Here is a 26,550-nt window from a genome sequence, read left to right as displayed (position 1 = left end):
GCGTTCATTATATCTGGCAAAAATATGATGCATTTTTGTAGATGAAACAACCACAACAATGAGCTCCTACAAATAATCATTCAGATTACATTTTTAACTGCAGTAATAATGACGTTAAAGTATATTTTGTTGCTACTTTTACCAAAACTGAAGCATCTCCCCCTGCTTTTATTTTGACATTTTAAAATCCTCCGAAGTTATCGATCCACAATGTACATTTAAATTTAGTAAACTCCACTTTGACATGTTTTTAATCTTATTTTTCTTTCCGAGACTTTTATGAATCATCATCACATCTGTAGTAGACAGTCATTGGACTTATTGCTTTATTTGGATTTGGAGACATTTGCAAGGCAACAGAGATTTACATTAAAACAAACATCTTGGAGTCATACTGTGGAGTATACACACGTCTCGGATTACTGGCCTCATTTAAAATAAGGCAAATTCCTCACACCTGTTAGGGTTACAATTTTAGTAACAACGTCAAACAAACAACAAAAAAAAAGAAAAAAAATCCCTTTTAGAGGTTAAATACTTGTTCAGTATTAAACATTAGACATAACAGTGGTTCTAGGATAACGTTAAAGGACTATACTGGTGTCTTCACATGTTTTAGTTTCACTACAGTCACACACACACACGGTTTCTGAACGTTTTCCATATTTTCAGTAATATTTAACAGACACGTGATGAGACGTCAGGTCTGACTTCAGTTGATGTTATTCGTGTCCGAGTGGGATGTTCGTTTGATTTTAGACGTCTGAATTGTCACCGACACCTCGGGTTTGATTATCAGGATGAGGTCTGATTTCTACCGAGGCCCCTGAAGGCCACGTCGGAGGGGGTGGGAACAGCACGAGAACGTTTAGGACGGAAATATTAAAACATTAATGCTCCATGTGCAGGTTCCACTACCAGCAGGACAAATACTGCATCACGTGTTAAAATAAAACGAAATGCAAAAACACCAGAATGACCCTTTAACTCATGTGGCTGCTACATGCAGTCAGTGCTGGTAGACTGTAAATCGCTCAGCTACCTCAACAACCGGCCGTAAACCCTACAGCCCGTCTTGTTGCGACTTGGCACAGTAAATAATGAAACCGTGCAGCTTCTAACATTCATATTTGCCGTTTGAGACGTTCGTCTCTTAAGGCACGGTTTTCCCAATCTTGTCTAAATGCTTTTATTTTGTGTAAGCGATAAGTGGCTTTGGCGTCTCAGCAGCACTTCTTCCCTCTCTTCCTGCGGTCTCGGTCTCTCTGGGCGTTGATGTTGACCGTGTCCTCTCGCTCTCGTTCCCTCTCTGCTCGGTTCTGACTCTGCTTCTTGGCCCGGAGCACCATGCGGGTGAAGGCCATGAACATCTAAACGGCAAGAAAGAATTAAAAAAAAAAAAAAAAAAAGTGTTATAGAGACGCCTTCAAGTCCTTCGTCATTGTGATGTCACAACATCAGCTGTTACTGTCACACACTTGATATCAGGTACGATTAATATCTAACAGATCATCAGTTTTTGCCTGGATAATGTTATGGGTTAGACTAAATTTTGACCGAAATTACGTTACGTTAATCATTATTTGGCGGATTCTTGTTGCAGGTTAATGCTAATGCTAACCACTAGGCTAGCTAACACAACATTAGTTGTATGTTTCAGGGGTTTCCAAGCAGAAGTTGCTTTTAGTACGTTACCCTCCACAGTGGTTCAGCTTAATTCTTGTAATATCTTTGTTGGAGAGGCTTCACTTGATAAAGACAGACCAGACTTCGTCCCCTCTGTGTTATCAAATGGTCAAATTGTCCATTTAGTGAGTGTAGGGGTCAGTGAATGTAGCCCCATTAATCAGGGTCAACTTTTTAAAACACTCACGGTCTCGGGGAGTGAGCGTATTCGTAGATTCTCTAAAATATGAGTTTTTCTCGTCCATTCTTGCTAAAACAGTCCATGGCTAATGGTCATTTACAGGCTATAGTGTGAGATGTTTTGCCTCCAGCTAAGCCCCGCCCCCCAAAATACATCACACTGTTTACACATTGTGAAGGGGTCTATACCTATAAAAGTGTTTTATGTGCCCTTTATATTGATAATTTATGACATTTTTCCAGTCGGTGGCTAGTGACAGTGCTGTGGATGAAGGGACGAGGGACCTTTTAGCTGAAAGTTCAAACCAAAAACTTTTAGAGCCTCCGTCAGTTTCTGGAAGTTACCGCTTCTCTTCCAATTTCTGAAAACCAACCTTTTCCAGCAGAGTGACCCTGAATCACTACTCGTTTGTTTGTAGAGTCGAGAAAGCTGAGGAAGTCAGGGAGATTTATCTTGGTATTATCTTTGAACTTTAACGGACTTGGGTGTCGTGGGCGTTTTTCTTTGTCGTGGCCTGGTTCTGCTTTTCGATATCCGATTCACCAACAGGGCAGAAACTCACGATTCATCTTCACATGCAGATCCGTCATCCTCAGTGTTAAAGAAAATGGGATTTCTTTTTTTTTTTTTTTGCACAAGAAGTGACTCCCAGGTGCCGTAGCTCACCTCTTCCACGTTTATGTTTTCTTTAGCGCTGGTCTCGAAAACACGAACGCCGACCGACTCCCCGAAACGCACAGCATCCTGGGTATCCACCTGCTTTTTGGTGGGGTCGTCATTTTTGTTTCCCACTGCAAAAAAAAAGGAAATTTACCCACAGTGCTGAAATAGTTTATAGACATATTTAACTCTATCCATATAATAATAATAATACTATGAATGTTGATTATTTTAGTACAACGAACTGTTACTTTTGCACTGATGGAGGTGAAGCAGTTTCTGGCTCAAGTGTCATAAATGTGCCCGGTAGTGATCAAACAAACTTCTGCTTCAATACATCCGACCTACCCATGATCTTGCAGACGTTGTCGCAGTTCTGGGAGATTTCGTTTAGCCACCTCTTCACATTCACAAATGACTCTGGGTTTGTCACATCATAAACAATAATGACACCGTGGGTGTTTCTGTAGTACCTGAAGGAAAGAAAGACGAAGCAGACGAATAAACTGAGGGTCTCGGTCGTGTAATCACAGCTGTATTTAGAAAAATAAAACACTCCGGAGAGTATTACGTTGAGGTGATGGTTCTGAATCTCTCCTGCCCGGCTGTGTCCCAGATCTGCAGCTTCACCCGCTCCCCGTCCATGTCGACTGTCCGGATCTTAAAGTCGACGCCGATGGTCGTGATGTAACTGCCTGCAGAGAAGATCAGAATGAGACAAACACGCCGCGACGTCCGAGACGGCGGGATCATGACTCGCGTCTTATGACTGTCAACAACAATAAATCCTAGTGCAGAAATGTAGAAATAGATCCATTCACTTAATTATTTTTAGACTTGTCCACTGAAGGCCTGCCTCCCAGATGCAGACAGTATTAATATCATTGTATTAATTACAACGTAGCGAAATCTGTTTAGCGAATCTTCACAAAGTGATAACACATGTGAGATGTAAAGTAACAGTGCGTTCCGAGAAAGATGCATCAAAGAAGTACGTCTGTAAACATCTACCCCGCACTTGGAGCTCCTCCAACACGTTAGGACAGCTCTGATAAACTCTGGCGATAAGATGTCTCAACGTGATAAAATGCCTTCCCCTCTTAGAATAAGAGTCTGGTGCGTTAACTCACCAGAGAAGGAGTTGTCTGCAAAGCGGAGCAGGAGGCTGCTTTTCCCCACATCTGAGAGGGAAACAGAGACCAGATTAGTGAAATCCAACATGTAATCCCGACAAACAAGGCTTCGCTTCAGCCTTCTGTTAAAATATATACACAAGGAAAGCGTGAATTAAGGGCAGAGACTGAACACACGCTGGTAACATGTGCGCTAATACGCTAAATCCTTGAAATCACGTCCTGCGATTATCTGCAGAAAATCACAAGACGCGACATGTTCATTAAAGACGTGGCTGAGCAGAATGAAGGAATTTCATCCTTCAGACATCATATGTGATACGTGCAAAAAAAAAAATAATAATAATCTGGAACTGCAGATGAAAATAAACATAAAAAAAAAAAAGTGAGAACTTTCTCTGAACAAGCTGTCAGAGGGAAACATGTTGCTTTTTAAGATTTAAGAGTCTGAAAATCAAAATCATTTTCCTGGAGAAAAACAAAACACATTTTTTCCCCCCAGAGGTAAAATGCCAATCTACCTGATGAGTGAAGCCTTTTTTTAATAAAGGGTGGGTTGAATGATAAGTGCTAGAACAAGACTTGACAAGCACGATGAATCATTAAAACCTTTGCATGATTCAACACAAATGATCGAAGATTCAACGATCCTGTAAATAATAGGAACCACACTTTAAGGAAATGTGGCTAAACTTGTCCAATAAAACCACTGAATTATTTCCAGATTTATGAGAACTTGCGGGAGCTTCCTGAAACAATGTTTCCATCCAGACGTGTGTCTCAGCTGCAGTGACACAATGAAATCTAATCGGTCTACAAAAATACTTTTGTGCAGGGACAAAGGTGACACACAATGACTGAGCATGTCCTGCAGCCCTAAAATGTTTTTGTTTTTTTATGTTCATCAGTGATGGACTATTTGCCCCAACAGCCTCTGGATTACAGTAATAATAAAATAATAAAAGTAGAATATCTATGAAGTTTATATTGAACTCATTTGTTATTTTAACTTAATCGTGAGTAGAAAACGTTATGTTGTGTTCACACACTTAGTACAAATTAAGGAATTGTTGCTGCTGCGCTATTTTAAAATGATTTGAAATTTGTATCATGAGGCTTTGTGCAAACGTATAATTTCATTTAGACACACGCAGATAACTAATCCTAACCGCAACCAACTATTACTTTCATTCTGAATATGTACGACAGTCACTTGTTTATTTTAGTGCGACATGTCAGGAAATAGAAGACAGTCGAGGCCGACAGGAGCTCTGAGCTTAACAAAGTCATAATGACGCGACATCAGCTGAAGTCTCCACCTCCAAATGGAAAACAGCCAAAAAGTTCAGATGTTTTGCGACTTTTCACATCGCGAATCAGTCAGAAACTGATAAGAATCAGTATGTGAATCAAGTTTGACAACACCTAAAGAATTCCCGAAAGAAAACCTGAGAGCAGTCGGAGTTAGATCTGAAAGCAAAGACTCTGAGTCCTGACTTAATGTTCCTCAGCAGCAGAGTGAGAAGTTGTTGACCTCCGTTTACAGAAGACACTTTCATTATTTCCTCAGGCACCGTGAAACCAACCATGATTATCACCAACTGATGGTTTCACTTCTGGTCTGGGTCAGTTCATTCACCATCGGACGGTAAATTCAACGCAACCTTTATGATGATTGATTCATTGTAGAAAGTCACCTTTTTACGCAAAAAATGCCCAAATGTCTCTGGCATCAGAAAGATAATAATATACTTGTGTGGGTGCTAATTACAAAAAAACAAAAATGGATTTATAATAAAATGACTTCACCAAGGTTCCTCTACAGAATCAGGACAACACAGTGGAGCAAATCTAACAAATCTGTCAGGCGGTCTATTAATAGAAAGTCAGGTTTATAGGACATATTTAATTGTTAGTTTGTTTAATTATGACTTTGAACTATCTACCTCTGTTGCTAGGCATTAAAGAGGCACTTAATAATAATAATTAAACACCAGTGTAAATATGGAAGGATTAAAGTCACATGGCTCTTCAATAAAACCATAAAAACAACACACGGATACATTTTTAAATTAAGTAAAAATGTACTAACTGGAGTCTCCAATGATGAGCAGCTTAAAGAGATGATTGTAGTCTTTCCCTGCCATTTGGATGGCCTCTCGCTGAATTTCCAAAAAAAAGCAGTTTCATAGGAGGAGGCGATCTTCCTTTTATCCAAGTGCACATGCAGTGTTTCAGTTCTAAAAGCTACCAGCTCACAGTAACACGAGAGTTTCTCCACGAATCACAGGTATCCTTATCCTGCCAGAACGAGGAGACATTTCCAGTTGAATTTCTGCTTTCTTTAACGTTTGTCTTTACCCACAGTTTCACTTCAGATCATCCTGTTTGCAAAGTGAAACCACAGCAGCCGGCGGAATTCGTGGCGTTTTCTCGACAGCCCTGCACCTATGATTCATGCTTGATCAGCCGAGATCCGGCGCGCGTTTCCACCTTATTTCCAGTTCCACCCAGTTCCACGACTCCCGCGGGGGATTTCCCCACTCATTCACAGTTCTGTCGCTGCAGCCCGGACACTCCCTCCTTTCGACAAGTGCAACGTCTTCACATCCAGAGCTCCACGATGGAGCGGCTTGGCATTTTCCGATGGTCGCGCTGACCGTTAATCCGGCAACTGCAAGTTTTTGCTGAAATCCTTTCGTGGCTCACTTATACTCCCATGCCTTATTTTTTTATTTTTTTTTTTTACAAGAAGAAGCGAGACACTGAGATGTTCCGCTTTTTCTTTGCAGCAGTGCGATCCCTTTATGTCACTTCAGTTCCTCTGATGGTCGGCGGAGAAGTCGCCCGTTCCCTGTTTCATCACAACAGGACGCCTCTGGACTCACGAGCCGAGGGATGCAAAGCTGCAGAACAAACACAGAAAAGAGAAGGTGATACGTGATCAAACCCAAATCACATCAATGAGGGGTTCGGGTCATTATCAGGTAATTTCTGACTGCTGTGTGTGTGGCCTGTGCCCCTCCTTCACCTTCCCTGCTCCTCAAACAACAGCTGAGTCACTAAATATAACTTCCTCATCCTGCTTTATCCACCCCCATCCTATAGCTTGGCTTAGATCGCTAGGTAGAAACAACAAAACCTCCCTGGTTGTCAAGATGTGGCAGTCATTGTCATTTGCGGACTGAAGTCATGAAGCAAAAACAGTAGAGATTAGCGACCTGGCACTGGGACAGTTTTCCATGAAAAACAGGAAATGCAGGGACCTTGTTAATGCGAGTCGATAGAGACCGTGTCTGTTATCTCAGTCTCATGAGGAGAACTATAAAACGGCACATTTGTATTTGTCATCTTTCATTCGGCACACATCAAATCCTCCAGATAATTAATCCATTACACATGACACGCGTGAGAATGCGCACAGTTTGCGCCACACTCATCCGAGTGCACAGCAATGCATTTTATAAGTTTAATTTGGCGCATCCACGGAAGACGAACTGAAGTTTAACACATAACGGTTGCAGGTGTGATCCACAGTCTCGTGTAATGTGGTGAAAAACCATTTTCGATGATGTTTTGCAGAAAATCTGAAGGCAGTTCGGCGTAGAATTCATTCGGACGTGAGGAGAAAGTATAAGGACGGCTACAGGTCTATTTTCAAGCTTGGTTTTTATTCTAGTGCCCTTAAAAATATAAAAATAAATAAAATTAAAATAAAATTGGAACAGTTTGTGACCCAGTGCTATGACAACATCTTCCTTGCCCAGGCTATTCCAGATTCGAAGGAACGGTACACCGAACCTCCTAGGAAAACACTATACTTCCTCACGAAACTACATTTTAATAGTGAAACTCTACACATTAAAGTATTAGTGACAGCACTAAAATAATCATTTAAACACGTTGTTCATATCGGCACCGATTAAATAACATACCGTGGATTCCTCGCGACGTGAAACAACCGCTTGTTCCCACGGTCACAAGTTTTAGTTCCCGAAACAGTTAGTCTCCAGGAGGCAACGTAGGGGCGAAACGAAACAGCGAAATAAATAAAATAACAAAGTCGTTTTTATCTGAACAGTCCAACCGGAGAGACAAAGAAGTGTAAATAAACCATACGAATGCAGTTACTTTGTGGTAGGGCACGAACTGCTGCCGAAAAAGTGAGAAAATGTTAAAACTTCCAGATTTGTTTATCCAGTTTGGAGTGACGGCGCCTGGGCCTGAACCTGGCCTACGAATACAAACACGTCAGGAAACTTCTCACTCCTCCTCGGGGAAACTTTGAGCCAGACACTGTATGAATAAAGGGAAAAACTTACTTTGGTCATCTGGTAGACTCGGTGCTCGGTCGGTGGGTCATGTTTACAGGGCCGAGGTGGACGCCGTTTCCCGGTGAAGTGTGCTGGATCCCCGCTCCCCTCCTGGCCGACCACACCTGATGACCCACTCTCATCATCTGATGCCGCGTTCACATCATGTGGGAAAAAACTGCACCGTGGAAGTGCCGTGCCCACACCGGGGGGGCCGGGTCAATTACGACATCACTTTGCATGTGCGATAGTGCATCTCTGTATCCTGTGTTTCCATGGTGGATGTAATGATAATCATGAGAATTTTCACATTGATTTTACAGATTTTACAATAAAAAAAAAAAAATTAAAACATTTACCACCCAAATGACTCAAAACTAATAGAAAAGCAGACAAATGAACTGAAAAGGCATGCAAAGAAACCAAATTAGAGCCAAATGAGTCAAAATGTCCCAAAGAATGCATGTCTACAAAGAAAAAAACAACCACAAGGAGATCCAAACATGTGTAGAAAAGCTACAAACCCACTAAAAGAAGAAAAAAAAAAACACTACGAGACAGACAAACCACAACTAGAAAGAAAAATGACTACAAGGGGATGTAAACCACTTAAAAAAGAAAAGACACTGAAAACTCATGCACATTTGTTGTCACTGTGTGTCTGTCAAGTCCTTTCCAAATTGATGCTATAACTATTTGGAAACATGGCCATTAATTGCACGTGATAAATCACTGGCACCAAAAAAATGCAAATCATAAAAACCACTTCACAGTCTGACCTTTAAGCAAAGTAATTGAAAACCTGAAGTGGGACTGCTCGTCAGAGATTAGAGTGATATGAAACTACCGGTAAAGACAAATGCTGATGTGGCCATTCCAGTTTCATTATTGCGACAGCAGCCATCTTGTGCCTTTGTCAGTTAAGTTGAGTAACATTTCCATCAACAGATTGTGCAGATTGTCTCACTCGGGAGGGGAGTAAAAGCAGACGGCAAAGGCGTCAGGAATCCTAGTTAAGGTTCAACTGCTGTTTGAGAAATGGGTTCTTGTGTAATTTGATTTTCATTTCACTTACAAAATATAACATAATAAAATGCTACAATTTCATTAGAGCTACATTTTTTAATTCCATCGAGTGTCCGTTATATATTCAGATGTATGAAATGAATTGAACCGACCAGATTCCACACAAAGGTTGTCATATATTAATTTGAGCAGCACGATTATCGTCTAATTTCTTGAAAATGTTTGTCATGTATATCACACTATATATAAAAAATAGATCTAATGTTTATGGTTTCTACAAAATGTGTCCACATTAAATGCGTTTTTAAGGATGAATTCACCAGCTGGGTGAGGAAATAAAAAGTAAAAAGCATGATAGCCACAACAATCAAGCTAAAAAAAACAACAAATCCACACGAATAAAATGTACAATTACCTTTTATTGTCATTATTAATCATTTTCAACAAAGAAATTCGCCACATGTTATAGTTTCTGCTCACATTAAATGGAAACCGTGTATTCGTCACATCATAATAACCAAAATACAGACAGCTCATATCTACAGGTAGAATCCGACAAACAGTACGAGTCGAGAGGAAACGTTGTTAGAGTGACATTTAACTGTTTGTGGATGTTTCTCATTCAGCTAGGAGAGAGAGAGAAAAGAAAAGAAAAGAAAAAGAATGTACAAGACGTTAGGTGTCGCCTTGGCTAGCAGTCCATGTCGTAGTCCAGTTCAAACACAGAGGACGAAGGCGTCTCCAGTTTATTTGTCCGCTCATTTCCTTCGTCTGCTGCTTGACGAGCGGCTCGGCGACTGTCTGCTGCCACTCCTGTCGAAACACCAGCACATCATCGCTTTTAAACCTCACATCAGCATCATCCACAAATAATTATATATATATATAAATAAATAAAAATAGTATAATAAAAGCTAATCAGCGTGATGGGGAGGTGTCGCTGTGGGTCTAAATAACAGATAGAGACGGCCGACAAAATGTGGCAGAAATGGGTACTGGCATCTTGTGTTTGTGTCATGAATTGCAGCCAGGATGAGAACAATTTTAAATATAGCATAAAATAAATGAAAAAAAAAATATATATATATATATGTTATGTTTCAGGGCAAATCTTATAACTGCATCATCAGCTATGACAGCGGTTTCCTGAAAGATACATTTTTATGCCAGAGTCCTGATTCATACAGCAAATTCTCACTCGAATCTTCTACTTTAGAGACATTTAATGACCGTGACTCATCTCCCCTCACTGCACGGTTCGGTTTAAACATTTTATCATTCAGACGTTTAAAAAAAACACCGCAACTGCTGCCTCGTTGCCGTTTTAAATCGGTGGTTACAGACCTGCGGCCGGGCGAGGACGGTGCCGCTGTTCCTGCTGCTGCTCTCATGTGTCTGGGAGGAGAATAACTGAGCGAGCGAGAATCCCTCAATGAATCGGCCGCGACCCGCTGAGGCCGGACGGGACTTAAAGGGGAAACACAGAAGGAAAAAAACATGAGCAATAAAACCTGGTCTTGTCACCTTGAGCCATAACGTGTAAGTGTTTCTTCTTCTCTTACCTCCTTTTCTTAGTTTTCTTCTCGTTGTCAGAGGAGGAGGATGAAGACGGAGAGCTTTGAGCTTTGACTGGGTTCCTGTTCAAACCAAAGAAAGACTGTAATGAGTATAGAGCTTAACATATGAATCAATTAATATGATAAGTTTGTTGCCGTAGCTCACCCTTTTCCCTGCTCCGCCTCGGAGTCGGAGCTGTCCGAGGAGGAGGAGGAGGAAGATGAAGAGGAGGAGGATGAAGAGGAGGACGAAGATGAGCTGGAGCTGCTGCTCTTGTTAGCCTTCTTGTTCGCCTCCTTCCCGTTCACGGCGTTCTCGTTTCGGACCGACTGGGGGGGAGGAGGGGCGGGTTCGGGGGCTGCTGGTGACGCCTGCTTCCTGGTCGGACCTCGTGACGGCTGCTTGGCGTCCGATTGGCCACCGGCCGCCGGAGACTTTCCGGAGGTCGCGTCAGCGGAGCGGCGCGAGTCGGGCTGAGAGCCTCTCCTGCCTGACGCAGGAGCGTGGGAGGAGTCTCTAGAGGGACCCTGTTCTCTGTCCTCTCGCTTCTTGTCCTCTTGCTCTCCTCTCCTGTCTCTCTCCGTCGGCGGTTTTGCGTCTTCCCTCTCTCTCGTGGGCGAAGGTGAGGACGAGGAGGACGAGGACGAGCTGGAGGAAGACGAGGAGGAGGACGAGGAGGACCTGCGGGATTGAGGAACATCTTTCGGGAGCAGACGCTCCTTTTCTCGTTCCCGTTCTGCCGTTTCCCGTTCCCGTTGTTCCACCTCCCTCTGTCTCGCTCTATCACGCTCCCTTTCTCTTTCCCTTTCTCTGGAGAGAGAGCGACTGGCCCTCTTTCGCCGCGGTGGAGAAGGAGACCGGCGGGACCTGGAAAACACAGAAGCCCTGTTTTTACGTCTGGCATTAAGATCAAGTGCGTGTTGTGTGGATTCAACATATAAGAACTAACAAAAATGGAACCTGCATGAGAACGTATGTCACCCAAGAAAAATTAAATAATCCATAGAAGGGCACACGTTATCGTTGTCTGTGGTGCTGCAAAGCCACTTTGTCCTAAACTGTGCATATATTTGGTTTATATTCCAGGAATTGTGCATTATCAAGTACAGAAAAGAAAATGGTTGACGTTTGTCTGCTTTGTCATTAGCTCTATGCTAAAGGAACGTTGATTGCCGCTCTATCGGACTATAGTTAGGGGCCTGTATTGTGTTTGTTTTTTGTTTTTTTTTAAGTATATTAAGTCTTTTCCATTGATTCTTTTTAATATACTTGCATTCAGTTTTTGGAAAAGAAAAATCAATAAAGAAATGTTAAAAAAAACAAAAAAAAACATGGAACCTGCACAATAAAAATGATCAATCCGTTCAGATTTGTGTAAATTAACAGACCTCATTCAACCTCAAACATAGTTAATTTCCATCTCTCTTGCTAACATATGTAGTAAAATTGAAATCGAGGTAGGAAAGGTAAGGTTAGGTCAAATAAAAAAAAAATCACTAAATACTGGGTAGAAGACAATAAATGTGTCAGTGTGACATAAATCCCTGCTTAGGTATGATCCTGTGTAAAGCTGCATCATAAACACATGTAAACACAAGGTTCCCATGTTACCTGCTGGGAGGACTTCGTCTTCTTAGACCTCTGGAAATTGAGCTGCTTCGCCTCCTTGGACTCCTGGATCTGGACCGGCTGCGTCTTCTTGGACTTCTAGACCTGCTCCTCCTGAAAACTCTCTCCCGTTCTCTGTTGTCCCTCTCTCTGTCTCTGTCTCTGTCCCTCTCCCTCTGTCTCTCTCTGTCCCGGTCTGACCAAGAGGGAGGAGGAGGAGAAGCTCTCCTGGACCGGAACGGGGGCTCCTGATACTGCCTCGGTGGAGTGCGACGGGCTGGGGAGGTTTTTGGTGGCGGAGAGCGTGAGCTCCTGGCCGACGGACTTGACCTCGTGGTCTTTCTGCTCGCGTCCCTGTCCCTCCCTCTCTCCCTTTCTCTTTCTCCACTTTTCACCTCCACTCTCCTCCTTTCGGCACTAGACTCGGGGGGAGAATATCTCCTGCCGCCCCTGTTGTCCGGTCTTCTGGGTGGAGAAGGAGGCGGACTGGGGCTGTCCATCTGAGTGGGGCTGTAGCGCTCCTGGCCTTTTGTTCGGGACAGGTGATCCTCCGCGGGAGCTCTGTGGGACGGCCTCTCTCGGTCGTGTTTGTCTCCTCCGCCGTCTTTCTCCCTCTGGGTTCTTTTGGCTCCATCGCCTTCGGATGCAGAGGCAGAACTTTCTTTTCTGCCATTAGCTAAATACCTCTGAACCGCTGCCCCGACGGCGGACGGGGCGCTTTTCGCAGGGCTGTCCTTCTCCTTCCCCGCAGATTCAACTTTCTTCGCGGTGCCCTCATCTTCCGAGGACGAGGACGAAGAGGAGGACGACGACGAGGACGAAGAGCTATCGCTGTCACTGTCGCTGGTGCTACTGCCGCTGCTGCCGCTGCTGCTGCTGCTGTCTCTTCTTTTATCGGCCTGTTTCGCCTTCTCCTCCGTCTTCTCTCTCGCGGGGCTTCTCGCCTTCTCCTGCCGCTCGTTCATCTCTGGGTTTTTGCTCCTCGTCTTCTCGGCGGGTCTCGACCCATCTCGCCGACTTTCCGCAGACTGTCGGGCAACCTCCTCTCTATTCCTATCTCTTTCTGGTTCCCTCTGCTTGTTCTGAGGCCTGTCCCTTTCCTTCGCACTCTCTCTGTCTGTCTCCTGTCTCCTTTCACTCTCCCTCTGCCTCTCTCTTTGACGCCCGTTGGTAACGGGGGAGCGGGAGGCGGGCGACGGGGAGCCGCGGGGTGGAGGTCCGTCCCTCCTCCTGTCGTTTTTCTGCTGATGAGGGGACGCTTCTCTCTCCTGCCTCTTCGTATCATCTTTCCTGCTGTCCCTTTCGTTCGTCGCTCTCGAGTGCGGATCTCTCTCTACGCTCCTCTCCCTCCTCGGCCTTCCCTTTTCAGGAGGGGGCGACTGAGATGGAGAGTCGGGTCTGGTCTTTTTGTCCCGTTTGTTCCGGTCGTTTTCCCACTCGGCGTCTCTGCTCCGTTCCTTGCTGATCTCCTGTTTAGGTGGAGGAGAAGCGGATGAGGAGGAAGATGAGGAGGAGGATGATGAGGAGGAAGAGGATGATGACGATGAGGAGGAGGAATCGTGTCTGGTCCTCTGAGGAACGCTCTCCTTCCCTTTGTCCCTCCTTTCTGTGCTCCTTGAACGTCTACCTTTGTCCAATTCTCTACTCTTTGAACCCCTCCTTTTGTCCACCTCTCGGCTCCTTGAGCGCCGCCCCTTTTCCATGTCTCTGCTTCTTGAAGACGTCTTTTTCTCCACATCTTTGCTCCTGGAACGCCTCCCTTTCTCCCTCTCGTTTTCTCCACCCTTTGAATGCCTCCCTCTCTCCATATCTCTGCTCCCTGATCGCCTCCCTTTCTCCATCTCTCTACTCCTGGAACGCCTTCGTCTCTCCCGCTCCTTTTCTTGGCTTCTCGAACGCCTCCTTTTCTCTGTCTCCATGCTCCTTGAGCGCCTCCTCTTGTCCATCCCTACGCTCCGCGAACGCCGCCTTTTCTCGGCCTCTCTGCTCCTGGAGCGTCTCCCTTTATCGCCCTCCTTCTCTTTGCTTCTGGATCTCCTCCCTTTCTCCCTCTCCGCGTTTTTCGCTGCCTGAGGCGGCGGAGACGGGGACGAGGAGTCGTGCCTCCTCTTGGCGGAGGTCTTTTCCGTCTCACGCGGCCGCTCTTTTTCTCTCTCCAGATTAGGCCTCTTCTAGATCACAAAGAATATTTGTTCTGTCAGTTTAGTTTTTTTCCTTTTACTTGAAGCAAAAGCAACGAGTTCAGTATTATTGGATTGATGCACACAAACTCACCCCTTCGCCTCCCTGCCGTTGTGGGCTGTATTCGTCGTAGCCTCGTTTCCTCCTGTCTGGCGATCGGCCTTTTCTACCTTCATCAACATTTCTAGCAGGTTGATTCTGGTGACGTGATCTCAGCGGAGGTGGAGACTGGCTGTTGAAACCACAGAAAAAATTAATAAATACATACAACTGATATATTCGCAGTCTGGAAAAAAAAATTGTTAGTTTGTCCAAAAACGTGTTAAATATGAGACCTGTGAGCAGAGCTAGAGGAGACGCTCCTGTGACGCACTGTCTTCGTTTTGGGAGGACTTTGGCTTGTTTTGCTTGTCTTCTTTGACACCTTCTGCTTCTCATCTGACGAGCTTAATGAAGGAAATAAATTTACAGGTGATTAACTCACAATTTGATATAACTTAAACAACAGTAAATACCAAAGTCTGACTTTAAAACACATACCTGTCTTTTTCTTCCTCCTCTTCTGACACCTCACTGAAAAATATATTTTCAAGTCATCAATCAGTGTTGACTTAAAATCAATAAGCAAACAAGAACAAAAGAGGAGTGTGATGGTGTTATACCGTCTCTTTTTCTTCTTTTTGGACTTCTTCTTCTCTCTGTGGGGAGACGGGGACGGACTCTCTGAGCTGCTTTGAGAGTAGACGATGAAAAAAAAAAAAGATGAGACCTCCTATCTCCTGTCCATATTTTCTGATCAAACCATGTTCACTTCCTCACCTGTCTCTGGTCTTGTTTTTCTTTTTCTTCTTTCGACTGCGTTTCTTCGGAGGAGAATCTGAATGCTCCGGCTCTTCCAACAACCTAAAGGACAAAAGGCAACAGAACTTGAGTCACTGACAGAACTAACACAATGGTATTTCCTTATTAAAAAAAAAATACATTTGCAGAATATCAATCGAGGTTAGAGTCACTTTAAATAGAACAATATCTTAGATATGGAGTCTGTACGGTGTGTTTTGCATTTGTTCTCCTCACGCATATTTCTGCTGCTGCATCCTTTCCCTCTCGAGCCGTTCCTGCTCTTTCTTCTCCTTCTCTCTCTCCTTACGGTCGGCGTGGAAAGAAGATCCATCCACATAGTCGCTGGAGATGCCAAAAGCAGCACGGAGGCGGTCGTTCTTCTGCTGATTGGCCGCAGCCAGGGCGTGAGTCTCTGTTACCCTGGAAGAAACCAGAACAAACCGTTACCAGCACAGTGCAGTGTAAACCAGTGAGATGTACTAGTGATTAATACATCATTGCTAGGTTTTGCATCAAATGTTATGATATTATGAATTATATTTATAACGATTACAACATTTCTGGTGCTGTGACGTTGCCATCGTGTGAAGTGGAAAATATAATCAAGAAAATCTGATATTCACAAACTTTCCAAATTCTACAAAGTCTTAAACTGAGCAATTTAATGTTGCTGTACTTACGTCGGTCTCTCGGAGGTGGGTTGCGCCGGCTCCTCCTTCTCCTGTAGCATCATACGGAAACTGTTCACCTTCTCTTCAATTTCCTCAGCAGAATATCTGAGCATGCGAACGAAGACGAGAAATTAACAATCTAGCTTGTGCTCACATTTAGGGCTATTATATATTATTCGTCTTTCTCGTCCCACCGTTGCAACATGGGAGGGTATTTTCACATATAAAACCACACATGACAACGTATTTTACCCTTGTTCCTCCATCATGTCCTGCAGCTCGGCACACTTGACCTCCAGCTGCCTCTTCCGCTGGTGCTCCAGGATGTCGGCATTCGGCTGCCTGTTGAGCTGACTCTCCAGCCTCTCCCGGTCCTTCTCGTCCCGCTCGCCGCCACGCTCATCCCGGGGACGTTTGACTCGAAGGCTCGACAAGTTTCGCTGCACGTAGCCATTGGTCCCGCTACCCCGCGGAGTCGTCAAGCCTATCCCATTGTACATGGCTCTGTAAAGACAAGGATATTTTTAACAACCTCATTTCATTCAGTCATTCACTTTTGTACAAGTGTTATAGAGGGCAGCAACTTGGTTATAAATATTCCTACATGAAGCTAAAAAGAGTCTCACGCTAACACAATTTTTTAAACATTAATATCTCCACCACACAGGGACAACCGACCAACAAGACTAAAAGCAAATACCAACGAACTTAACCTGTATATTGTTCAAGTGTCTCTGCATACTTATTTATTTTGCTACTTCCGAGTTACCATGGAAAAAATGGCAGACATTTTTGGTCAAGACAATGATCTAGTCTAGTGGATCATTGATTTGACTTTAATTCTTTGGAAAAGGTTGACAAAACTGACAGAAACGCTGACGCAACCTTGTAATTTCACTAAATCAGAAACGATTATAATTCATGTTGCATTTAGTTTGACACAGATTTGTTTGTACATTGCAGTCCCTGAAAGGCTTGAGCCACACAGCGTGGGCCTCTCTCGCTCGAGTCACCTTCAAGCGTAAATTATTTTATCCGTAAATTATTTTTGTTCAAATTACATCGATTTTTATCGCGCATTAACACGTGCGCCAGAACAGGCCTGTTGCTAAGTCTGTCTGTAAGATAGCAAATTTATGATGACTAACGCCGAGAGACATCAACACAACAATGAAAAGGTTAACTATGTTACAAGTAACAGGTCGAAATGTCGGTGCCCAAAAATCCAGTTTTATTCACAACGGCTGGATTTCACGGTATTTCTTTCTCAAGGCCCAACCACACTTGTGCGTACCGAATTATTCCCACCTAAACTAGCTAGCTAACGTATGTGTTACGTACCAGCCGTCCCTCTGGGAGCGAAGAGAAGATGGTGTCGGAATGAAACTGGCGAATAATGACGTCCTGTAGAAGTACACGCCAAACTAACGCCGTAAGTGTCGTGTATTTGAAAGTGTGAAAAATAAAGAAGTGCTGCTAACTCAGTTAGCTTGTAGCTCTGATCTGGTCTCCAACCACAGGAAACGAGATGAAAACCAAGTGACGTCATCGCGCAGGCTTCGCACGTTTAAAAGGGGATGCGTTCAGGTGCAGAAGGAAAGCTGGTTTAAATAATTCGCCCTTTATCAAAAGAAAGCGTACCCGTAAAACGTTAAGTTTAAAATAAGACCCACAGACATTGGTGAGTCGAGATAATGCTAATAATGTTTATAGAAATATCGCCAAATTCAACCTGTGCACCGACATTTAAAAAATGAAATACTCTTGAAATAGCAGACATTAAAATATGTATCCGAGAAATCCCGAAACATATACAGTTACAGTCGCTGTTGGGTTATTTTTTTGTGCAGAGGATTTTTTTCATCTACTTTTATTTTGTTTATTTATTTATTTTTACAGGGAAATAAAACTACACCTCCCAGAATGCCACCGGGTCCAATTTTGAGTTAAAAACATCCTGCCTCTTTTCGACCGTTAGAGACGCTGAAAGCAGCAGTGGGTTCTGGTGCAGGGAGTCTGTTCTGTCACTCACGCTACGGGTCGTTTATCCGAAAAAATAAAACTGATTCACGATAGAAACGTAACCGACCGATCCAGTAACGATGTCTGAAGGTGACAACAAAAGCGCTAACACGCTGGTGAGTACATTTGAATTTATTGAGGAGGGGATTTAAATGTGTCTGCTGTGGGTGTGCGTGCAGCAGTAACGTTAGCGTAGAGCGCAGCTGCTAATCTGGTGGCGTTCACCCCACGCAGCCGAGGATGTTTGGAGATGTATTCAGTTAGCTAGTACGGAATTTGCAAGCACCAAACATCTAAAAAGCATTCTTGCGATTTAGCTCTGAGTGGTTATTCGACAAATCGATCCAAGTCCCCGTCGCTGGACTGTGACTGTGAGCGCAGCTAGCGACTAGCTGGCTAACTAGCCACTTAGCTTCCTGCTCTTAGCATCAGCAGAGAACCTCCTCTCTGCGATACCACCAGCAGAAGCGAAATGTTAAACCTGACATCGAGTTTGACATTTACGCCGCATTTTCACATGGCGTAGTTTTACGAGATATGTGTGTTCATAGGTTCATATGTAGGCATTTCCACTGGTCTTTCGCGGTTACTGCACTGTCATACTAATGAATTCCGTTATCATCGACTTTTCTTATCGCTAAACACACACACACACACACACAGTAGAACGGATCTGTCGAAGGAAATAAATGTGTTTAATTTAAAACAGTAGCTGCAAAAGGTCGAAATCTAGCGGAATAAAACTACTGTTGGGGGACTGCACTTGTGTCGTCAATCCACTACCCTGTCACCACTGCATGCCTTGATTTATGAGGGCAGATTCGTGCCATTTACTCCCAAATGATTCACTGACATTACACACATTTTTGCCAAGCTTCTTCAAGGAGAACAGACCAGTGTTAATTTGTGCTGCGTTTTTGTGTTCAGGCTCAGGAAACGGCCCAGCTGGAGGAGCAGCTGCAGGGCTGGGGCGAGGTGATCCTGGCCGGGGACCGCGTCCTGCGCTGGGAGAAGACTTGGTTCCCTGGAGCTCTGATGGCCGCTACCACTGTGCTCTTCCTGTGAGTTCGTTTTACTGTGTGTCTGCATCACGAGGCTGCCCACAGCTGAGTACATAGCGTCCATAGTGCTCATTTCCTTTCTCTGATCAACAAGAGATATGTCACTACAGAATGTTCAAGTGTCTATATGTTCAAGTGTCTATACTACCAGGAAACATTAAAGTTTGTTGCTTAATCTTTATTATTTTCTAATCATTTTTGTATAATCGTGATCTTTATAGATGCCTGTCATTACTGGGGAAGTCATATCGATATCCTCAGACGCCCTGAAACAGAGCTGCACTGCGCTAGTAAAAAGTGTGGCGCAAAGATTCGTGGTTGTGATTAACATTTTCACGTTGCAGAAACAAGCACATGGACATCAGATTAGATTTTGTTTTAAACGTGCTTCGCGTGGGACATTCTTTGGTTTTTGAAAATGTGTCTTCAATCACATTGTTGGAGAATCCAGACTCCAGTGGTCATGTTAGTGTTTTCTCTAACTGAATGCCTTTTTGTAAACACTGCGTTCCTGTTCAGTAATCACTTCTGCATACACCATATGTCTTAATCAGAGGTTCCCTCTTATTTGCAGATAATTTTTAATGTTGCAACTTCGACACACTTGAGCACAATCTCTCAATCAGAACAAGCAACTCAAACACAAAGCACTTGCTCCAGTTCAAGCAACTGACGTGAAATGCGTAATTAACAATGTCTGTCGTTCCCCTTCAGCCTCATTTATTACCTGGACCCGTCAGTGCTGACTGGACTTTCCTGCACCGTAATGCTGCTCTGCCTGGCTGACTACCTTGTGCCCACCCTTGCGCCCCGAGTGTTTGGCTCCAATAAGTGGTAAGAGCTTAAGGATGAAGACATTTTGACTCATGACCTTGAAGTCTCGTTTGCCTTCTTATAATGATATATTCTCCTGCTTTGGTGTGGATTATTTTCTCTAATTTTTACACAAGGATTCACTCGGGTGCCAACATGAACTTTTGCTGGACAAACAATAAGATTTTTGAACTCGGTTTCATTCCTATTGTTCTCACCTTGGTGTCATTTTCCTTAAAATGTCCCAAAAAGTTGGAATAAATTGGGCTGTAAAACTGAACCTGCAAGATTTAAGTGTGTTGTGCTGATCTGGGAAATTATGGATCAGTATTGAAGTTTAGAGATGGAAATTCCTGAAGACTTAGTAGCACAAAACAGCATGAAAAACAATAAAGTGGAAGAGAGAGAAATTTGGGGGTCTTGTCTCCACAGCAGACGTCTTTTTGCCATATTAATATGTTGTCACCTGAAACTGGCCCTATAGGGAGCCTCAGAGCTTCATGGAGCTTTGACATTGCTCCGTCTTTACAACCTCTTGATTCAGCTGTGTGCGTTAGATCTTGAGAACCAGACACCTAGGACAGGATTGAGTAACGATCTGTAGTTGGCACACTGTGTTGGACGTCCGTCCTCCACCAGACGCCTTCAGCCTCTCGATATATAACCCTGCATCAGCAAAGCGTGACCTGTGCTGAACATTCCTCAAGCAGCAGCAGCAGCAGCAGCAGCAGCAGACATGCTGGGCCTGTTCAGCAAGAACCACCAGTGACTGTGTTTGAATAATTGGTAACGCGGGGAGTAATGTGTTCTTACATGCTTTCAAACAGGGTTTAGAAAATGGAGAAATTGAATTAGAGAGGCGGTTATGAACTCATGCAGGCTTGTAGTTTGCCGTGTAATTTTAGTTGTATCCCAAGGATGAGCGACCGTGGATCACATCCCTTGAGCTTATGTCGTGTGCTTGTGCTGCAGCTCAACTGGACTGCAGCAGATTCTGCCGGAGAGTTATTTGTAGGTTAAAAGGAGCTATCGGAGTCTGGTCCCCATTTGGCTCCCTGACAACAAGGACAGAAATAGGGAACGATGGCTAAGCACAAAATAAAGACAACTTTCCCGCAGCTGTCCCCTCTTCCCTCATCTAAATGAGACGTCTCTGTCCTCGTGTTTTATGTCGTCTGCCTGGCAGCTCTGCCTTAACGAAATGTGGTTGTCGAGAACTGCAGGATGAACTGTAGTGAATGCTTTATTGTTAAAAGTATTTTCTTCATTTGTATAGTGAAAACATGAGAAATACATTCTGAAAATTGAAAATCCAACCTAGGGTTTTGAGGACCAACGTTTGCGAATATCTATTTCGATTGTCTTTGTAATCAACCCTCCACCTCTGCTTCTGCACAGGACCACTGAGCAGCAGCAGCGTTTCCATGAAATCTGCGGTAACCTGGTGAAGACCCAGCGCAGGGTCGTCGGCTGGTGGAAGCGCCTCTGCGCCCTCAAGGAAGAGAAGCCCAAAATGGTACAATGCAGTTAATCCCAACACGCTAAACAAGGCGAATTAGCTGCAGACACGGACCTGAGAGCCGGCTACAGTAAATGGAGCCTTTATGTCCGTTATTACAACGGGGAGCTTTCTCTGTGCTCCACTTAAAAATGTCAGCTGATCTGGCTTCGTTGCTCCACTTAGCAGGTCGCAAACTGGGTTAGAGGCAGCGAAAAACTCCTGTTATCGCAGCGTGACTGATAAACTCATAAAGTCACATTCATTTCTCTCAATTGCCGCTTTGTTGCACCCTTTAAAATTGCATCTTTTCTGCCGCTGACATGAACCTGTGTTATGTGGCAGCACACGTGAGGAAGGGACCTTTTAAACGTATTAAACGATGCCAGTTTGCAGGCTAACTGTAACATGGCCTCTCTGACCTCCACAGTACTTTGCCTCAGTGATCAGCAGTCTGCTGGCAGTGGCCTGGATCGGACAGCAGGTGCACAACCTGTTTCTCACCTACCTGATTGGTGAGTACATTATAACTTGCAGTAAATGTATCCTTTTCTTTGTGCATTAATGAAATACTCTGGTTTCTATCGGTAACAGTATAATTGTTTATTAACATTTTGACTCATGAGTTGGACTCTTGTGCATTTCCCTTTTGCGCTTCATGTTACAACATTTTGTTTTATATATCGGGGATCCAGGTCACCTCCTCATACAAAATATAATCACTTGCTCTCCTAAAATGGCTCCCCAAACTACATACGTACACACAGCTGCCAATTTTAAACCGGGTAAAGCCTTTGACAGCTGCCCTCAGAGCATCTTGCTAGTGGTTTAACAAGAAGATGTGATATTTGCTGTGGTTGATTTACTGAGCTGCACATGTGGTTATTTGAAATTGAATTATAATCAGTCAGTACGTTTACATGTATATGTAAAAAAACGAATTATTGCCTTAATCTGACTTTAACTGGACAACGTAAGTGCATGTAAACGCATTAATCCGACTAAAATTTGAATTCTCCTTATCTGATTGAGAGACCCAGATAATGCCAATGGAAATTCATTTTCCCCTTTATCTGACTTGAACTGGATAACGCATGTGCGCATGCTCCACAACCGCCTGAGGGATAACGCCACCTTATCTGCACCTTAAACACCGCACACATTACATACGAAGTTAAAAAAGCTCTAATATTCATCTTATTGTTGTTTGAAATTGTCCGGTCGAACGAAAAGGGGCCATATTAACCAGCTGAAAAGACGCACATCGCCACCTAGTGTGGAGGAGGATATGTTCCAGCAAACCCTCCCAGACCCCAACTCCGACACTTAAAGACACTTAAAACAGTAGAACACGCCCCACATTTCTGCATGCACCATTCACACCAACAACCATGTCTTGCCTCTATTTACTACGGTCAACATTGTGTATATTTCTCGCTAAGTTGACTTTTATTTAATGTTATGAGGCACTGTTACACCAGGTAAAATTCCTAGGTATATTGAACATTCTCGATTAAATTGCGCATGTAAATGCACAGAGTAAGAACGGAAACTTTTTCTCCCTTGGTGAGGAAATGTCCACTTTCAGATGCATTTGCTGAATGTGGAAGTTGACCATCTGAACGTGGCTGCAGTGGTTTTGCAGTCCAGTATTCACACATGACCCGGAAACAGGAAGAAGTGATGAACTTTGTCAGCAGTTGGAAATGTTGCTGAATTAAAAGTAACTTGAAAGTCGCACCCTGTCATCAGTAACGGCCGATTCATTTAGATTTTTTTTTTTCCAAGGGTGCATTAACTGTATTACACTCTGGTTTCTCACCAGAGTTGACGCGAAGCTTTTTTCATCTGAAGTCGCTTGGCATGTGTTGGCACGTCTGCTTTGTTCCTGTCACTGTGTGCTCATCATCAGGCTTCCTGATAATATGACTCAGAATTGCAGCAACAGTAATGTAAAGCAATACCTAAATTCCTGAGACAGTACACAGAGTAAGAGGGGTATTGAATTAGCGCTGTTACTCTTATTAATCACATACATCGAGGAAGTTATATCATTTTAGTCTTAGCACTGCAGTGCTAAGACTAAAAATTTGAAACCGTTGCTTAACTGCTGTTAATATTAAAAAAAAGAAGTGATGAACACACCTTACAGCTGCACAGCAGCGCCTCAGGGGGAAAAAAGCTGTAACTCAGAAGATCTGATGAACGGCTGCAAATCATCGTTACATTGGCTCTGACTTGTAGAGAAAGTAGAAATCAACACGCTTTGTAACTTGATGCTATTAATCATTTGTGACCTTAAATGACTGTCGTCCTGCACCAGTGCTCTGGGTACAAAATGTATAAATTTAATTATAACTTAAAGATATATATAAAAAGTCAACCGGACATTAAAAAAAAAGGTGTCATTTTTCTAGGATTAATCTAGAAGTGTCTCTGTTCGACTGCCTGTCAGTCATGTTTAAGTTGGTTACCTCGGTTTCCTCCAGCTATGATGCAGATTGAAATCTTAATGTTTTTCCGCAGTGAACTTCCTGCTGCTGCTGCCCGGCCTGAACCAGCACGGCGTCATCACAAAGTACGCTTCCATGGTCAAGAGGGAGATCAACAAACTGCTCAAGCAGAAGGAGAAGAAGAACGAGTAGACGGGACATTTGGATGAAGAGGGGAGTCTCGGGCGAGACGAACCACAACAGGAAGTGGAAGGTGGAAGAAGCTTGTTGAAGAAAGTTGAAGAAAACGGAGCAGGAGAGCCACAAAGAGACTCTCGCTGCCTCACAACGAGACGCACTTTTGTTTTCTTTTTCCACACATTGGTTTAGTTTAATTTCTTCTTCCCACATTGTGAAATTTCAACCTCGTCACCCACTAGCTATATATTTTCTTTTTTTTTTTTCTTTTTAAATGTGTCTGCCACGCATGCGGTCACGAAATGGTGGTTATCACGAGACAATTTGATCAACACGAGATGTTCACGGAGTTAAACTGTTTCTTAGATCAGCTGTGTTTTGTTTTAAGTTGCCAGTAATGCTTTTATGCCATTCCCTGTTAGACAGATCGACTACTGAATAGTTATTGTAGCATTACTGCATCATTTTAACCCGATTCCTCACAGTATTTTTTTTTTTTTTTTTATGTTACATGAGGGCTTTTTTTGTGCTTATTCTGCTTTGGTTGTATTTAAATGTAGTGCTGAAAACAAACGAAACTGGATTTAAAGGTGATCAGGACTTTCTAGAGACAGACCTACTGCTGTACCGCTGCTAGCTGGACTCTCAAAGTCTATTAGTGCTTTGATAACCCCCCACAGGCTGTTACTGGTGTGGGGTGTCTCAGTGTAAATAGGCCTATCCTTCAGTCTACCCCCGTCTGTCGTCCTTTCTTATTATTTATGTATTCTTTCCTCTTCAGTCTCCTCGTTTCTGGTCTTTACACTCATTTCATTATTTGTCTTTACTGGCGGTCTTTAAGAAAATGAATAAAGTTTCATTTAAATTTACTCGCACAAGCCTTTGTAGATCATTTCTAGGTAATTTAGAAGACTTGACTGCGCCTGAGATATTTATGGGAATCCTAACCAAGGTCCTGCTGTTAAATAACTAGTATTTAAACACAAACCATTTTAAGCAACATTAGATATTTATCATAACTTTAGCACATTATATTCTAAGGAATTTTACTTTGCACCTATTCATGAGCACTTCCAACGCTTTACTGTCCGAGGTTTTTCCTTTCGGACGAGACAAACCAGAGAGGTGTCCTACAAGTTTCATATATTTGATGAGGGGATTCATGTGCAGTGTGTAACTGTGTAGTCGTCAGTAGAGTCTGAGTGCACAGCAGTCCGTCTCCCTGCTCCTCGACGCCCACAGCGCCTTGTTCCTGGATCGTCTGCTGGGTTTACCTGCAGTCTGCTTCTGTTCACCTGCAAACCAGGTGAGTTGTGATTGATTTTCAAAAAAAAGAAGATGTAAGGAAACTATAATAATAATAAGGTAATGTCCAACTCTCTTCTCTGCAGAGTTCACGCTACCCGTCAGTATGTTGTGTTGGTGCCACCGGGTTGGTTTGCCGCTGGCCTGCTGTGGCGACGTGTCCGTTACTGGGACTGTGTGCTCTGTTTTGTAGGTGGTCGAGGTCTCGGATGAATCCTGAGGATTGGTGATCTCCCTGGCGGTTTGGCGGCTGCGATACCGAGCCCAGTTTTCCAGCCTTGGGTCTGTTCTCTGAAGATAATTGGTAAAAAAAATAAGTAATCATTAACATCCTGGGGGCTAATAAAAGAGCTAACATTAACTAGACGTAGCTCACTATGAAAACTAATGTCTGTATCATAAAACTTTGTCAACTTCTAAGCTACAAATAGGTAAATTATACATTTTAAAAGTGCTCAATATTGTAAAAGGAAATAAACATCACGTCCCGCCTTACCAGAGTTACGTGTTTGGGCCCGTGCACCTCTTTAGAGTGTGACAACAGGACACTCTGCAGCTGTGTGATGTTGTAACCAAGATCCAGTTGACTCTGGTGCTGAGAGGGGAAGCTGGGCTCCCTTAACTGGAAGATGAGAGGACGTCCATCAGCGGACCGCCCGGAAAAACTCTGATGAAAGACGAGATCGATTCAAAAAGATAATTTAATATTAATAATAACCTGAACAGTTCTTTTATTTTGTAGGTTACGTTTTCAATACAATAAAACCAGACCTGGGTCTATTTACCAGGTTCTTAAAGAGACCTAAACCAGACTGTGTACGGCTCTGTTACTGATTTAAGAGAACTGTTTGTGTCACTTTCCACGAAATATATGTGAAAGGTAAACAAAAACAAGTAAAACTACGAAACGATGGAGTAAAATGACCCTGTGATGGTTGACCTGTGTGTGGGTGGTGGTGTAGATGGACGGGGCGTCTCCAAAGCTCAGGGTGCTCTTGTGCAGATGTCTTGGTCTGGAGCGCCTCGCTTTATTTCGACAGTGAGGACATGGGGCTGAAATCTCTCCGTCCATTACGTCACTACAGCAGAAAACCAGGAAAACAACTCTGTTCTAACTATTACAGTTTATTGTACTCTTTTGTCAGTGAGTTACAGAGAAAAAATCTGAGAAGCCAAACTAGTTATCTTGGATCATAATGATAGTTTTACCTAAAATCTAACCAAAACCATATGTGTTTTGGTTTCGTAGCGCAGAGTTCCTGCTTGGATCTGACATTTATCTGATTACAATGACTGATATATAACACGAATCTGGACGAATGCTCTTCACAGTCATAGAATACTGAGGGAAACACTGACAGT

General features: G+C 43.4%; 4 protein-coding genes across 5 annotated transcripts; 1 reads left to right on the top strand and 3 right to left on the bottom strand.

The window, feature by feature from the left end:
- Window positions 1-299: 299 nt before the first annotated feature.
- si:dkey-16l2.16 (ras-related protein Rab-35) lies at window positions 300-8,141 on the bottom strand. Its single transcript, XM_047571022.1, has 7 exons — window positions 7,983-8,141; window positions 5,753-6,566; window positions 3,658-3,708; window positions 3,099-3,222; window positions 2,876-3,000; window positions 2,534-2,658; window positions 300-1,370 (listed from the first exon to the last, which is right to left on the bottom strand). The coding sequence occupies exons 2-7, from the start codon at window positions 5,805-5,807 to the stop codon at window positions 1,224-1,226; spliced, it is 627 nt and encodes a 208-aa protein (XP_047426978.1). The 5' UTR covers window positions 5,808-6,566; window positions 7,983-8,141; the 3' UTR covers window positions 300-1,223.
- A 1,257-nt stretch (window positions 8,142-9,398) lies between these two features.
- srrm2 (serine/arginine repetitive matrix 2) lies at window positions 9,399-17,393 on the bottom strand. 2 transcript variants are annotated; one of them, XM_047571703.1, is made up of 14 exons: window positions 17,201-17,393; window positions 16,112-16,363; window positions 15,869-15,964; window positions 15,423-15,608; window positions 15,165-15,248; window positions 15,008-15,076; window positions 14,886-14,918; window positions 14,681-14,791; window positions 14,439-14,577; window positions 12,168-14,335; window positions 10,722-11,423; window positions 10,562-10,636; window positions 10,344-10,466; window positions 9,399-9,812 (listed from the first exon to the last, which is right to left on the bottom strand). In XM_047571703.1, exons 2-14 carry the CDS (start codon window positions 16,357-16,359, stop codon window positions 9,758-9,760), a joined length of 4,089 nt encoding a protein of 1,362 aa, XP_047427659.1. In that variant the 5' UTR covers window positions 16,360-16,363; window positions 17,201-17,393; the 3' UTR covers window positions 9,399-9,757. The 2 variants fall into 2 exon arrangements, with proteins under 2 accessions (XP_047427659.1, XP_047427660.1); XM_047571704.1 differs by having other exon boundaries at window positions 15,008-15,073.
- Window positions 17,394-17,825: 432 nt separating this feature from the next.
- Window positions 17,826-24,752, top strand: arl6ip1 (ADP-ribosylation factor-like 6 interacting protein 1). Its single transcript, XM_047572305.1, has 6 exons — window positions 17,826-17,997; window positions 18,809-18,942; window positions 19,657-19,776; window positions 21,154-21,271; window positions 21,684-21,768; window positions 23,780-24,752. Exons 1-6 carry the CDS (start codon window positions 17,962-17,964, stop codon window positions 23,896-23,898), a joined length of 612 nt encoding a protein of 203 aa, XP_047428261.1. The 5' UTR covers window positions 17,826-17,961; the 3' UTR covers window positions 23,899-24,752.
- Window positions 24,151-26,336, bottom strand: LOC124998111. Its single transcript, XM_047572306.1, has 4 exons — window positions 26,129-26,336; window positions 25,685-25,855; window positions 25,287-25,479; window positions 24,151-25,178 (listed from the first exon to the last, which is right to left on the bottom strand). The coding sequence occupies exons 1-4, from the start codon at window positions 26,258-26,260 to the stop codon at window positions 25,072-25,074; spliced, it is 603 nt and encodes a 200-aa protein (XP_047428262.1). The 5' UTR covers window positions 26,261-26,336; the 3' UTR covers window positions 24,151-25,071.
- Window positions 26,337-26,550: the final 214 nt, after the last annotated feature.

Source organism: Mugil cephalus, chromosome 20 (assembly GCF_022458985.1).
Source record: "Mugil cephalus isolate CIBA_MC_2020 chromosome 20, CIBA_Mcephalus_1.1, whole genome shotgun sequence".
Taxonomy (NCBI): Eukaryota; Metazoa; Chordata; class Actinopteri; order Mugiliformes; family Mugilidae; genus Mugil; species Mugil cephalus.
Note: the sequence above shows the minus strand (reverse complement) of the source record. Positions and strands in the feature narration are given on the sequence as shown.

What these genes read in the sequence shown, in the direction of transcription:
- arl6ip1 (XM_047572305.1), top strand. Translation starts at nt 17,962, where the DNA reads ATGTCTGAAGGTGACAACAAAAGCGCTAACACGCTG. An exon ending in GCTACCACTGTGCTCTTCCT is followed by an intron (nt 18,943 to 19,656) that starts GTGAGTTCGTTT and finishes GTTCCCCTTCAG; the next exon opens with CCTCATTTATTACCTGGACC. An exon ending in GTGTTTGGCTCCAATAAGTG is followed by an intron (nt 19,777 to 21,153) that starts GTAAGAGCTTAA and finishes GCTTCTGCACAG; the next exon opens with GACCACTGAGCAGCAGCAGC.
- si:dkey-16l2.16 (XM_047571022.1), bottom strand. Translation starts at nt 5,807, where the DNA reads ATGGCAGGGAAAGACTACAATCATCTCTTTAAGCTGCTCATCATTGGA. An exon ending in GCTCATCATTGGAGACTCCA is followed by an intron (nt 3,709 to 5,752) that starts GTTAGTACATTT and finishes TTTCCCTCTCAG; the next exon opens with ATGTGGGGAAAAGCAGCCTC. An exon ending in AAAACATAAACGTGGAAGAG is followed by an intron (nt 1,371 to 2,533) that starts GTGAGCTACGGC and finishes CTTGCCGTTTAG; the next exon opens with ATGTTCATGGCCTTCACCCG.
- srrm2 (XM_047571703.1), bottom strand. Translation starts at nt 16,359, where the DNA reads ATGTACAATGGGATAGGCTTGACGACTCCGCGGGGTAGCGGGACCAAT. An exon ending in CCCACCTCCGAGAGACCGAC is followed by an intron (nt 15,609 to 15,868) that starts GTAAGTACAGCA and finishes GGTTTCTTCCAG; the next exon opens with GGTAACAGAGACTCACGCCC. An exon ending in GAGGCGGAGCAGGGAAAAGG is followed by an intron (nt 10,637 to 10,721) that starts GTGAGCTACGGC and finishes TGGTTTGAACAG; the next exon opens with GAACCCAGTCAAAGCTCAAA.
- LOC124998111 (XM_047572306.1), bottom strand. Translation starts at nt 26,260, where the DNA reads ATGGACGGAGAGATTTCAGCCCCATGTCCTCACTGTCGAAATAAAGCG. An exon ending in ACACCACCACCCACACACAG is followed by an intron (nt 25,856 to 26,128) that starts GTCAACCATCAC and finishes GTCTTTCATCAG; the next exon opens with AGTTTTTCCGGGCGGTCCGC. An exon ending in GGCCCAAACACGTAACTCTG is followed by an intron (nt 25,480 to 25,684) that starts GTAAGGCGGGAC and finishes AATTATCTTCAG; the next exon opens with AGAACAGACCCAAGGCTGGA.